At 54.3% G+C, this 12,530-nt stretch overlaps 1 protein-coding gene across 1 annotated transcript; it reads left to right on the plus strand.

Moving 5' to 3' along the window:
- The first annotated feature begins 1,082 nt into the window (after positions 1–1,082).
- On the plus strand, positions 1,083–9,798 carry ZSCAN18 (zinc finger and SCAN domain containing 18). The gene is made up of 7 exons (XM_008249012.4): positions 1,083–1,227; positions 3,527–4,022; positions 4,476–4,622; positions 5,585–5,676; positions 6,022–6,124; positions 6,792–6,884; positions 8,061–9,798. Exons 2-7 carry the CDS (start codon positions 3,620–3,622, stop codon positions 8,795–8,797), a joined length of 1,575 nt encoding a protein of 524 aa, XP_008247234.1. The 5' UTR covers positions 1,083–1,227; positions 3,527–3,619; the 3' UTR covers positions 8,798–9,798.
- Positions 9,799–12,530: the final 2,732 nt, after the last annotated feature.

The raw sequence follows: 12,530 nt of genomic DNA on the forward strand, positions 1-12,530 counted from the left end.
CAAAAGGAAGACCTTTCTCTCTGTCTCTCTCTCTCACTATTCACTCTGCCTGTCAACAAACAAACGAACAAACATACATTTTGTGCCATCTTTATTTGTAATAACGAAGTACTGGAAACAAGACCGATGTCCTTCAATGCGTGAACAAGCTATTGAATGCCACGAGTAATAAAAGTATTGATACACACCGTTTCAGTGCATCCCAGGGAGTTAGGCTTCATGAAAAGTCCCTGTGCTGTAGGATTGCATTCATACGACACTCTGTAAAGGCAATCTCGTCACAGACTGCAGTACAGACCGTGGTGGCTGGGGGGTTACGGGTGAGGGCGGGTGTGCCTGCCAAGCAGAGTTCTCTATGCCTTGCTTGTGCTTGTGGCACCTGAGTTAAAATTCAAAATACCAAAATAACCAAAGTAACTTTTGCTGTATGTAAATAGAAGACATTCAACAATACCTGTTCACGCGTTTTAAACGTTACGCCGCACAAAACGGCCCAAATGGCATCCTCAGAAGCCCTGATCCGGAGAAGCCCCGAAGAGAAGCGGCCCCCCAGCCCGGCGCTGGCGGCCGGGCGGCCCGACGTGTTCTGGGCGTCCGCACTCCCTCTGCCCGGGCCTCCCGCACGCGCCCCTCCGTGGCAGCCACTCCCGGAGCCTGCGGCCTCCCGCACGCGCCCCTCCGTGGCAGCCACTCCCTCTCCCCGGGCCTCCCGCACGCGCCCCTCCGTGGCAGCCACTCCCGGAGCTCTGGACACCCTGCCGGCTCCTCGCCGCACTCCAGGGCCAAGCAGCGCCTCTGGGTGCGCAGCCTCCACATCCCCGCCTCTCCCTCTCTGGGGCTCCTAGTCTCGGGGCCTGCCCGTCTCCCCAACACTGGATGCACCCATTCCTGTCGCCCTGTCCGTCTCCGTATCTGAAGCCTCAGTCCCCGCAGCTTCACTTTTCTGGGCCCTCTTCATTTTCCTGCGACTGTCTCCCCCGTCCCTCTCCCACCTTCCCCCAGTCTGGTGGTCGCGGACGTCATCCGCTTGTTTACCTCGTTGCCATGGCACCGAAAGTGACGCAGGCCGAGGGAGGGCGGGACGTTCGGGCCGCGCGGAGCAGCCCCGCAGCATCCTGGGAGCCGTAGTCTGTGGCAAGGGTCTTCGCGCATGCGCAGTGCGGTCGGCCGCCATCGCAGCGCCCTGAGCTTGGACAACTGGGACCCGCCTGACGTCGCTGTGCCTAGGTGGGTCGGGTGCCAGCAGCCGTTGGTCGCCCACGGGTGCTGGTCGTAACGGACAGACCCCGGCGCACTGCACTGGAAGCGTGTTTGGGGGGGTAGGGGGCGGCCCCGGGCGAGAGCTGAGGGCGCCTCCAGGGGAGTGTGGTGGGGGATGGGCGAGGGCGCCTCTCGCGGGGCGCTTCCTCTGGGTGAGGGTCTCGGAGGGGCGTGTACGGAGCCCGGGGCACGTCAGGGGGTGCGATTCCCGGGGGCGGGGCCAGGACCCCCTCCTGGTGTCCGGGCGGGGGAAAGGTCGACAGCGCCCTACTTGGGCTAGGAGAGGTGGGAGGCCCGGGGCTTAGGCCGGGGAACGGGAGGGTCGTAAAGCTCCAGTCTGGGGGCCGCGAGTGTTCTGCAGGGGGAGGGGGCCGAGGTACTGCGTGGAGGAGAGCGTCGGTGAGAGGCAGGGCTGAGGGTGCCCCTGCAGGGCGAGGAGGGGCAGGCTGAAGCACCAGGGTGGGAGCCGGTCGAGGGGCGGCACCGGGCGGCTCTCTGGGTTGGGTGGGCTGGCACCCTTCATGCGCAGTCGCGTGGGGTGCGTTCAGCTTCGGTTAGGGGCCTGCGCCTGCTCCGGGGAGCCCTTTGGTGGGCGAGGGGTCCTGGCCTTGCATCACCTAGGGTGATGGCAGTGGGGTGGGGAACGTCAGGCTTTAGTGATAGTAGTATATATGTATATACACATATATACACACACATACATACATACATACATATGTGTGTGTGTATATATATGTGTATGTATATATATATATTTGTTTGTTTTAAAGTTTAAAAGTTTTCAGATCCGCAGAAAAGCTCCCAGGAAAGGCCTGCTGCGTGCCCGTTGCCCCTCATCCACCAGTGGGTTAGCATTTGTGCTCTGTTGGCCGGCGCCGCGGCTCACAGGCTAATCCTCCGCCTGCGGCGCCGGCACCGGCACCCCGGGTTCTAGTCCCGGTCGGGGTGCCGGATTCTGTCCCGGTTGCCCCTCTTCCAGGCCAGCTCTCTGCTGTGGCCCAGGAGTGCAGTGGAGGATGGCCCAAGTGCTTGGGCCCTGCACCCACGTGGGAGACCAGGAGAAGCACCTGGCTCCTGCCTTCGGATCAGCACAGCGCGACGGCCATAGCGGCCACTTGGGGGGTGAACCAACGGAAGGAAGACCTTTCTCTCTGTCTCTCTCTCTCTAACTCTGACCGTCAGGAAAAAAAAAAAATTGCGCTCTGCCCTCGTGTTTTGCTCTCTCCCCTCTCCCAGTGCTTACGTTATCCCAGCTGGCTCCTCAGAGGCCAGGTAGGTCTGTCGCTGGGCCCTTGACTCCACCTTCATCTGCCCTGTCCCCACAGTGCCCTGTAGAAGTTTCTTTCCTGGCTTCAGAGCCGCGCCAGGGCGGTGAGTTGCGTTTCTCTTCATGAGCCGTGGGGCTGTGACTTCTTTGGCATTTCTCCCCTTGCGGCCTTTGGGGAGCCCAGGCAGGTTGTGCAGGACGTTCCTCTGGGTCCTCAGGAGTGGATCCAGTGTGTGCGTTCTGGGCAGAGACGGCAGAGGCAGCTGGGATGTTAGCAGTGGTCCCTTGCCTGTGTTTTCCGTTCTTTTACAGGAACTTTCCCCTTTTATAATGAGCAGGTAATCTGAGGGTGAAACCTGTGAATGTTCTGTGAGCCATCAGCCAGTCCCCAGACACAGTACAGTTAGTATCTACGAGTGATTCTGGAAGAGAGTATAAGGCAGCGTATTATTTACAGGGCCCTGTGGAAGAGTTGGGGTCCTTTCCATTGGAGGGTGAACCAACGGTAAAGGAAGACCTTTCTCTCTGTCTCTCTCTCTCACTGTCCACTCTGCCTGTCCAAAAAAAAAAAAAAAAAAAAAAAGAGTTGGGGTCCTTTGCCAGAAGGGGTAGATAAGAGGGGAACAGAATGGAAAGCCAGGAGCTTCTTCTGGGTCTCCCACACGGGTGCAGGAGCCCAAGCACTTGGGCCATCTTCTACTGCCCTCCCAGGCCACAGCAGAGAGCTAGATCAGAAGTGGAGCAGCCAGGACTTGAACTGGTGCCCATATGGGATGCCGGTGCCACAGACAGAGGCTTAGCCCGCTGTGCCACAGTGCCAGCCCCGTCCCTGTACTTTTTATGTTACCTTTATATACACAGTATAAAACTGTGATTCTACTGATGTTTTTGGAAATAATTCGGCATGAGATCTGGGCGTTGTGGGTACGCAGTTGAGCTCAGAGAGCCCAGCTTCGCTCCTCTGACTGGTGGGCATCTATCTGTTGATGTCTTCTGCAGGTCCTGCGGCTGGCTGAACTTCTGGGCATCCTGTCATCCCTGGCATCTCTGCCTGTTAGGCACAGTCACGTTTTCTGGTGCACTTCTAGAAAAATGCTGCCTTTGGAGAGGGCGTTTGCCTCCCCCAGGAGCTCCCCGGCCTCCCCTGAGCGGCCCACCCTCAGGTCGGCGGCCAGAGGCCGGCGGGAAGAACCTGAGAACATCCCTGGGAGGACTGCCGCCGACCTCGAGTTCTCCCGCCTGCGCTTCCGCGAGTTTGTCTACCAGGAGGCTGCCGGGCCCCACCAGACCCTGGCCCGGCTCCATGAGCTGTGCCGCCAGTGGCTGAGGCCTGAGGCCTGCTCCAAGGAGCAGATCCTGGAGCTGCTGGTGCTGGAGCAGTTCCTGGGCATCTTGCCCGACAGGGTCCGGCCCTGGGTGGTGGCCCAGTATCCGGAGAGCTGCAGGAAGGCGGCCTCCCTGGTGGAGGGCCTCGGAGACGTCCTGGAGGAGCCAGGTGAGGCCTGGAAGGATTAGAATACACAGCGCAGAGCTCGCATCTAAGCCCTGGGGCTTGAGTTTAGTTTCCCTGTGTGTGAGGGTCATGGAGATGAGAAGCCCTGAGCTGGTGAGGCAGCTCATCAGTGGGGATCCGGCTGCCCCCACTCTGCCCAGAGGAATCACCCTCAGGGTTGTCTCATGGGCTAGGCCAGTCTACAGTTCCTGCCCTTATATCTGCTAGAAGGAAACGGGAGAAATGGAGGGGGCAGTCAGATGCGAGGACCAGCCTCCTGAAAATTGGATAAATAATCTGCATACATTACTGGCTGGGGGTCTCCTTCATGTCTGAGGCTGTGGCCTGAGGGACGGGTGGTGATGGGACCCAGGAGTCCAGAGGTCAGGGTCAGAATCCTAGGGTCTTGTTATTCCCCACATTCCAACCTCTCGGGGTCACTTCTGTTGTTCACAGGAATGCTCTTGTATTCCCCGGCTGGCTCATCTTCATCTTTGAGCGAGGGAGCATGTGAGAGGCATGCCGAGCTGCTGTTGCCAGGTGGTCCAGCGAGCCCCAGCAGAGACCCGGGACCTGTGGAGATCCTAGCATCCCCTGAGACTCGTGAGTGACCAGGCTCTAGGTGGGCTGGTAGATGGAGGTCTGATTGGGAGAGGACCGGAGGCAATGTAGCAGGTAGAGAGACACCCAGGTAACCTAGCTGCTGAAGTCCGTGCTGCAATTGTGCACGTTATAAATACTGTTTTTATTAAATTCAGAGTTTGTGCCAATCATGTGTGCTTATCACATGGCCAAAAGGCATTAACATACAAAGAAAACGTAGCCTTCCCATCCCCTTGTAATTCTGGAAATGGAATCAGATATCTTGAGCGCCCTGGTGCATCCCTTTGCAGTCACACATGGACTTGCAGGGGGTTTCTCTCGAGCTTCCTGGGTCACCGCGTGCTTGTGCTTGAGCACGTGGAACTCACACAGAGCAGCCCCTCGAGCTCATGGTCAGAAGTATGGCTCCTTAGCTGCTGAGCGCTGCCCCTGCTTGGCCCTTCCTTGTCCTTGATTGGGAGTTCAGTTGGACTGCAGTGTCTCCTCTGAGTAGGCGGCGTGTGGCTATATGTGAGCTCTCCAGTGTATACAGCAGATGTTGCTCAGGACCATTGAGCAAACAGGGCATTTGATTTTTAGTATTTCACATACAATAGAAACTTCCGCATGGTTTGGTTTTCCAAAAAGTCTGTGGCATATACAGTATACAAGTGCCAGCACTGTAAGTTACCACTTTGTAAGATTTCCACCAATCTAGTGGGTTAAAAACCAAATCCTCGTCTCCCTCTTGGCCTGAGTGGGCACTTCTGGGGCCACTGCCGAGCTTGAGTGTCTTGTTGTCCTGTTTTGTTTTCCTTGGCCCCTGTTTCATAAGGTGAGGCTTGGAGCCTGCTGTGACATAAGCAGGCTGAGCCTTCCCTCTCTTCCTGGGACCTATGCAGGCAGATAGTGGGGTCTCGGGTTGTTGGGGGGATGCCCACCAGAGAGGACTTGTGCCCCAGCTCTGCCGTCTCTTCTCCCAGCCTGGCCTGCTCTGCATCCCGTGCTTCTGGAACAGGGGAGCAGCAGGGAAGAAAGGACCGAAGAAGCCAGTGCTGCGAGAGCCGAGCTGAAGGTGAGGGGAGAGGGGCCGGCCGGCCTTGTCCACTGGCTCACAGGACCTGTCCTTGAGAAGGAAGGTCTGTCCCACCTGGATTACCGGCATCTCCCCCTACCCTGTCGCTAGTACTCAGCCACAGCCAGGGACTTCTTGCCCTGAGTATCGGTAGTGCCGAGGTGGAGCAGTGGCTGTAGAGGTAACCCTAGGTAGAACCTGCATGGAGGGGACACCCCTATGCAGTGCGTCTGCCAGAACCCGTGGGCCAGCTGGACAAGGTCACGGTCCACGTGCTGGCTGTGGTCATGGGGCCACAGGCCCTTCAGGGTGGGCGGATGGCATGGCTGAAGTCCGTTGTTTCAGAAGCCGAAGTCATTTCCAGAGGAGCCTCTGCACTTGGGAGAGTGGGGCCACCTGGATCCCTCAGAAGAAAACCTGAAGAGCTACAGGAAGCTGCTCCTGTGGGGTAAGACCTGCTTCCCATGGTCTCATGATCCACCCTCTTGGAAACACAATACAGGTCTCTGAACTTGGACTTGTGTATAAGGTCCCTGCTCTCTGGTCTACACGTTCAGGTTCTGCCTGGGTCCCACGGCTCTGTGTTTGTAGCCCTTGCTGTAGGAGCTGAACTCTCCAGATTTAGAAGGGCTTCCTGGCCCCCAGGCCCCAATGTTCCTGTCCTCAGTGTAGAGCTGGCGCTTCCCTGCCTGTGTGGCCTCATGAGGTCTGTCTCCTCCATAGATGTTCTTGCCTGAGAAAGCCTCCTTTGTCAGGAGCCCCCAGCATAGGCTCCTGAGCCCTTCACAGTTTTAATTTTGTTCTTCTGTCTTTAACTTTGCTTCCTCCGAGATGCCCTCCCCTCCCACCTATCCCGCTGGCCCCTCGAGCCCCACCAGCAGACCCTCTTCTTGGTCCTTTTCTCTTAGAACTCCTAGCTTTCCAAGGACTCCCAAGTGAGAGGCAGCTTTGCGGGGGGCGAGGGGCGGGGGGGAGAGGGGAGGGGAGAGGGACTAATGTAGCAGAAAGGACTGGGGCTGCAGTCTCGGCCCTAGGCAGCCCACAGGATGTGAGGCCCACCTGCTGCTTTCTGTCTCAACACCTCTTTGCGTTTTTGGTGCTTTAACCCCACTCAGGATATCAGCTTTCCCAGCCAGATGCTGCCCCAGGACTGGAGACAGAGGAGCTTCATTTGGTGGAAAGAGAATTGCCAGGAGGCAGCCTCTCAGGTAAGGTCAAGTTGGAAAGAGATGACTTGGGGATGGGTGGGGTGGAGGGCACACCTTTCTTCCGGAGTGGATGGGGCCTCCTCAGAGCTCTGTCAGTGTCGGCTGAAACCTCACCTTGGCTTTCTCACATCATTCTCCTGCCCACTACTGCATTAGAGCTTGAAGCAAGAATCCAGGTATGAGCTCTTGCAGCAGAAAAAACCACCCCAAAACTTGTTACCTAAAACAGGAACAGTATGAATTAACTGTGACCCTTTGGGGTGACTGGGCTCAGCTGTGTGACCCAGGGACTGGCTGCTAGGACCACACATACACATCTGCGGTGCTCTGGAAGCTCGACAAGGGCTAGAATGTTTCGCATGGGCTTACGTAGCTGGCAGTTGGCACTGGCTGCCAACAGGGAGCTTGGCTAAGGCTGTTGGCCTGGGTGGTCATTCACATTGCCTCTCCAAGTGGCTGGCTTGGGCTTCCTCAGAATGTGGTAACAGGACTCCGAAAGGGAGCACTCCAGGTAGGTAAGCATCTATCAAGCTTCTGCTTGGATCCTGTGTGCTAACAGTTATAGTGTGTAACGTGGCAAAGCCAATGAGGGTCGGGGAGACCCCAAGGACATGATTCCTGGGTGAACGCGCTTCATTTGAGGCCACTGCGTAACCCATTAATTTATTACAGACTCATTTGGTCCTCATGGTGACAGACTGAGGCACAGCTCCACTTTTGTGGCCTGTGATGCCAAGGTCACCTCACAGGCCAGGTTGGCTGCTCCCGATCCCGTGTCTGTAGCAGGAGGGAGGGCGGTCTTTCCCCGTCCTTACCTTCCAGAAATGTTGGTTAGCTAGACTTGGTTGCACTGCCGCCTTAACTGCCAGAGAGGCAGCCGTGAGCTCCGCTGACGTTCCAGCGACTATCCAAGCAGATGAGGAACAAGTGGCCGTCTTCTGAGATCAAGGAAGCTGGTGACACTGCATTTGCTGTGCCATTTTGCTTGTGTCCGTGGCCCCTGGGTTGAGAGGGTTAACCAAGGCCACACATGCCAAGCACTTGTCATTTGGTGGCCCACGTCCTCCTTGCTCAGGTCTTTGAGCTTGTGACATTGTCTTGTTAGTCCTGTTCGTGAAGCAGTTTGGTCTGTGAGCCCTGGCAGTCGGGTCTGCTTATATTCTGACCTTGTTTCAGGCAGCGGGAGGCGGTGGGAAAGCACAGGGAACGTGTGTGAGGAGGTCTCCACGCAGGCAACGCTGATGGAGAGGCTTGCCGGGGACATTCCTGTGAACCCCTCATTGGGCACCACCCAGGAGGAGGAAGAGCAGCCTTGGAAGGTTTCAGAGCCTCAGGATGGGGAGTTGAGCCCTGTCACTGTCGCCCAGAGGCAGTCAGTCATCCGGAAGCCTGCCCAGGACTGGGGTGCAGCAAGGCCAGTGACCCCACTGCAAAGTGTTGGCACAAAGAGGCCCCACCCAGAGGAAGTAGATGAGCAGGGCCCTGAGTGTGTTTCGAGTGCGAGCCAACAGTGTGACACGAGGAAGAAGCTCAATGCAGCTGGCCGTAGTGCAGGGTTCCATGCTAGGCAGGACCCAGGTACCTCTGCTGCGGCCTGCCCTGTGGCTGATGAGCCTGGAACGTCCCGAGGGAAGCCCTATACCTGCATTGAGTGTGGGGAGGCCTTCGCGTGGATCTCACTGCTCATGGAGCATCAGAGGAGCCATAAGAGCAAGAAATGCTACACGTGCCAGGGCTGCTGTAAAACCTTCCACTTCAGCCTGATCCCAGTTGAGCACCGGAAGACCCCTGAAGAGGACGACTATCCCCAGGGCCCCCGCCCTGCCATCTGTGCAGCCCACTCTGATGGGAGGTTCAGCAGGCTCCCAGAGTGTATGGAAGATGATGCTTTCCCTGTGCATCCTGAGGTATAGAGAGAAATCGCTATACTGTGGGTATCCTGCAAGATGAGTCTGGCTGGGAGTCCTGAACTGAATCAGGCCCCTTCAGAGCTGTTCAGTGGTGGCTTCCTGCAGTATCTGTGTGGACACAGTCTGGTTTTTAAATGAGCTCTTGTGGCTTAAGCACTTAGAACTAGAAGGCCTGTGGGAAGCCCTCACCTTGTAGTGGACACACCCTGGGCAGGTGCTCACATAGGAGTGGAAGTCACTGGAGATGAAAGAAGGTTCTGTTTGCTTCTGCAGCCATTGTAGTACCACCCGCGTGCTGGATTGTTTGACATTGTGCGAAGTGTAGAATTGCCTTAAAGTATGTAATCTGTAGCGCTTTCTTGAATCTGTCCTTGCCTCAGTTCCTGTTTGAGCTCCCCGAGATTGTTCAAGCAGAATTCTTGCCAGCTGTGCTTGATTTTTCATGAATACCTGATGTCAAATTCACTTCCGAACCCTCAAAAGCAAAAACTGTTTCCTAGTTCAACTTTGTGTCTTTGTGTATGCAGTGGCTTACAAAGATCATACAAAAGCTTGGAGCCTAATAATGGAGGGTTTTCAGACCATTAGTGAAATCGTGACATCAGATTAGTGGGTGACCATCAGCCTTGTAAAACAATGAAGTAGAATCAACTAGGTCAGAATGCATCATGTAGTAAAGGCAAATACTGTTTTGTGAAACTTCCAGCTATCGATCGAAGGATAAGAATTAGCTGTGCTGTAAAGTGTATTTCTTACTGGGGTTGATCAAAGGTTGATGAGGCAGTCTCTCTGCGTGAACAAAGGAAACTAAACTTCCTGGGCTTCAGAAGGTATCTTTCGATTTGTGTTTAGTCTCAGATCATAGCATTGTTTCCATTGCCTGAGCATAAATCACTGTAGATAAACTGGTGCCTCTTTCCTTCACTGTGTTTGAGCAGGCAATCTGTTGTAACAACCCCAAGTCACAGAAACTTAACATAATAAAGACTTTATTTCTTCAGTCACATTATCGCTCATTGTCTTGTAGTTGTTGCAGTTGCTTTTTCATGTGGTAGGAGGGGCACTCTGCTCAGTGCAGTGATTCAGGGACCTAGCTCCATCCTTGTTCCACTGGACCCTTGGAGTGTGTGGAAGGCCACCCATTCACCTGGTAATCCACAATTGTGTGTCCTTAGAAGTAACCCCATTCTCCTGGTTACTGGAGTAGGGTCAGGAACTGTCTGCCCAGTTGTCTGTCTGCCAAAAATACTGGGTTCCCCTCTCAGCTGGTCCACTCCTATTCACCAAGCTGAATGTGAAGTGAGAAAAGCCTAAAAACAACCTCAACTCTCATTCTTAGGCACATACTTGCTGTGCTAGGGGATTTCCCTGTGGTGCATCCCACCCTCAACTCTTGGGGCTGTGGGGAGTTGTTGTCATAAACCCCAGCAGCACTCCATCTCTTCAGTCTTATCGCTTGTCTCGTTAAGTGCGCAGCTAAATGTGCCTTTTTAAAGTTTATGTTTTAAAACTTTTTATTTAGAAATAACTTCATGTTTAACAGAAAGGGAACAAAAACAGGCCGGCGCCGCGGCTCACTAGGCTAATCCTCCGCCTAGCGGCGCCGGCACACCAGGTTCTAGTCCCGGTTGGGGCGCCGGATTCTGTCCCGGTTGCCCCTCTTCCAGGCCAGCTCTCTGCTGTGGCCAGGGAGTGCAGTGGAGGATGGCCCAGGTGCTTGGGCCCTGCACCCCATGGGAGACCAGGAAAAGCACCTGGCTCCTGGCTCCTGCCATCGGATCAGCGCGGTGCGCCGGCCGCAGTGCGCCGGCCGTGGCGGCCATTGGAGGGTGAACCAATGGCAAAGGAAGACCTTTCTCTCTGTCTCTCTCTCTCACTGTCCACTCTGCCTGTCAAAAAAAAAAAAAAAGGGGGAACAAAAACAAAAATAGTAAGAAGGACATCTACACACTTCTCAGCTCCACCTATTAACATTTCACCTGTGTGTCCGTGATTTGCATGTGTGCACTTGCCCTTCTCCCCATCTGGGGGTATAGATGTTCATATTTATTTATAAATGCCCATATTCCTTCTGTTGGGGACACTTTTTTCTTTATTTTATTTTTTGCTTGCTTGGTCAAAGTGATCAGCTTCTCTATCGTATGGGTACTGTTTCCTTTTAACTAGTAAGCTTTGTGAGAATGCTTAGATCATGCAAATAACCCTGTTCCTTATCAGAAAAGGCAGACTTACAGGGAGGCAGAGACGGGGTGGAGGGTCTTCCATCCGCTGGTTCACTCTCCAAATGGCTGCAAAGGCCAGAGCTGGGCTGATCCAAAGCCAGGTGCCAGGAGCTCCTTCCGGGTCTTCCACACAGGCCAGGGGCCCAAGGATTTGAGCCATCTTCCTCTGCTTTCCCAGGCCATAGCAGAGAGCTGGATCAGAAGTGGAGCAGCTGGGACATAAACCAGTGTCCATATGGAATGCTATACCACAGTGCTGGCCTCGACATCCCTCCATTTTTTGAACACTTTATCTTTGGTAGAAGATCTCCCAAGCTCATTTACCCACCTATTCACCCCCAATTCTTCCTGTGCCCTGAAATTAGTCATTACTCCAAAGAAAGGGTTCAGCCTAGTGCCAGTGGTATTAGAGACCAAGATCTGAGTGCCAAGTGTGTTCACTGCCACTGGAGTATCTTCTGAGCTGTGAAATGCATGTAAATATGAAGGGGTCAAGACACAAAAAGTATGCATATACATGTACTTACGGGAAGAGCAGTGCTTCAATTCCGTTCTGTGACTCCTTTCATCCCACATGTTTATGTCCTTCAACACTGAGAACCCTAGCCTCCCGGAAGCAACATTAACTTGATGAATCCTGAAACAGGACAGTAGTTTCAGGATTTCCTTTCCCAAGCTGCTGCTGCTGCTGCTGCTGCTACTACTACTACTACAACAACAAAAACTACTACTACTACTACTACTACTACTACTACTACTACTACAAAAAGCCTCTGCCTGCAGTGCTGGCATCCAGTATGGGCACTGATTCGAGTCCTGGCTGCTCCACTTCTGATCCAGCTCTGCCCTGGACTGGGAAAGCAGTAGAAGATGGCCCAAGTCCTTGGCCCCTGCACCCAAGTGGGAGTCCCAGAAGCAGCTCCTGGCTTCAGATCCGCCCAGTTCCTGCTGTTACAGCCATTTGGGGAGTGAGTGAGCTAGCAGATGGAGTATCTCTCTCTGCCTCTGTAACTGGCTTTCAGATAAATCAATCCATCTTAAAAAAAAAAAAAACTTTGACAGCACTTGATTTTGGACTTTCAGCTTCCAAAAACAGAAGGATCAACATAATCTTGAACGTGTAGCCTCCAAATCTGTGAAAACCATCAATTTCTATTGTCTAAGTCACCCAGACAGGCAGGCTGAGCAGACTAATGCCTGCCATCATCTGAGTTGAGGCAAGTTTTGTGAATCAGTGTCAACCTGCCTTGTGCAACAGTTTTTATAAAAGATTTATTTGAAAGGCAGAGTGACAGATCAGGTAAAAGTGAGATCTTCCACCTGTTGGTTCACTTAAATGCCCACAACAGCTGGGCTGTGTCAGGCTGTGTCAGGAGCTCCATCTGGGTTTCCTACATAAGTGGCAGGGACCCAAGTACTTAGGCTCCATCACCTGTTGCCTCCCAGGTGCATCATTAGCAGGAAGCTGGTTTGGAAATGGAGGGAGGCACTCTGATATGGGATGCAGGTGTCAC

The sequence above is a fragment of the Oryctolagus cuniculus genome, chromosome 18 (assembly GCF_964237555.1).
Source record: "Oryctolagus cuniculus chromosome 18, mOryCun1.1, whole genome shotgun sequence".
Taxonomy (NCBI): domain Eukaryota; kingdom Metazoa; phylum Chordata; class Mammalia; order Lagomorpha; family Leporidae; genus Oryctolagus; species Oryctolagus cuniculus.

What these genes read in the sequence shown, in the direction of transcription:
- ZSCAN18 (XM_008249012.4), top strand. Translation starts at nt 3,620, where the DNA reads ATGCTGCCTTTGGAGAGGGCGTTTGCCTCCCCCAGGAGCTCCCCGGCC. An exon ending in CTGCGAGAGCCGAGCTGAAG is followed by an intron (nt 5,677 to 6,021) that starts GTGAGGGGAGAG and finishes CCGTTGTTTCAG; the next exon opens with AAGCCGAAGTCATTTCCAGA. An exon ending in CAGGAAGCTGCTCCTGTGGG is followed by an intron (nt 6,125 to 6,791) that starts GTAAGACCTGCT and finishes AACCCCACTCAG; the next exon opens with GATATCAGCTTTCCCAGCCA.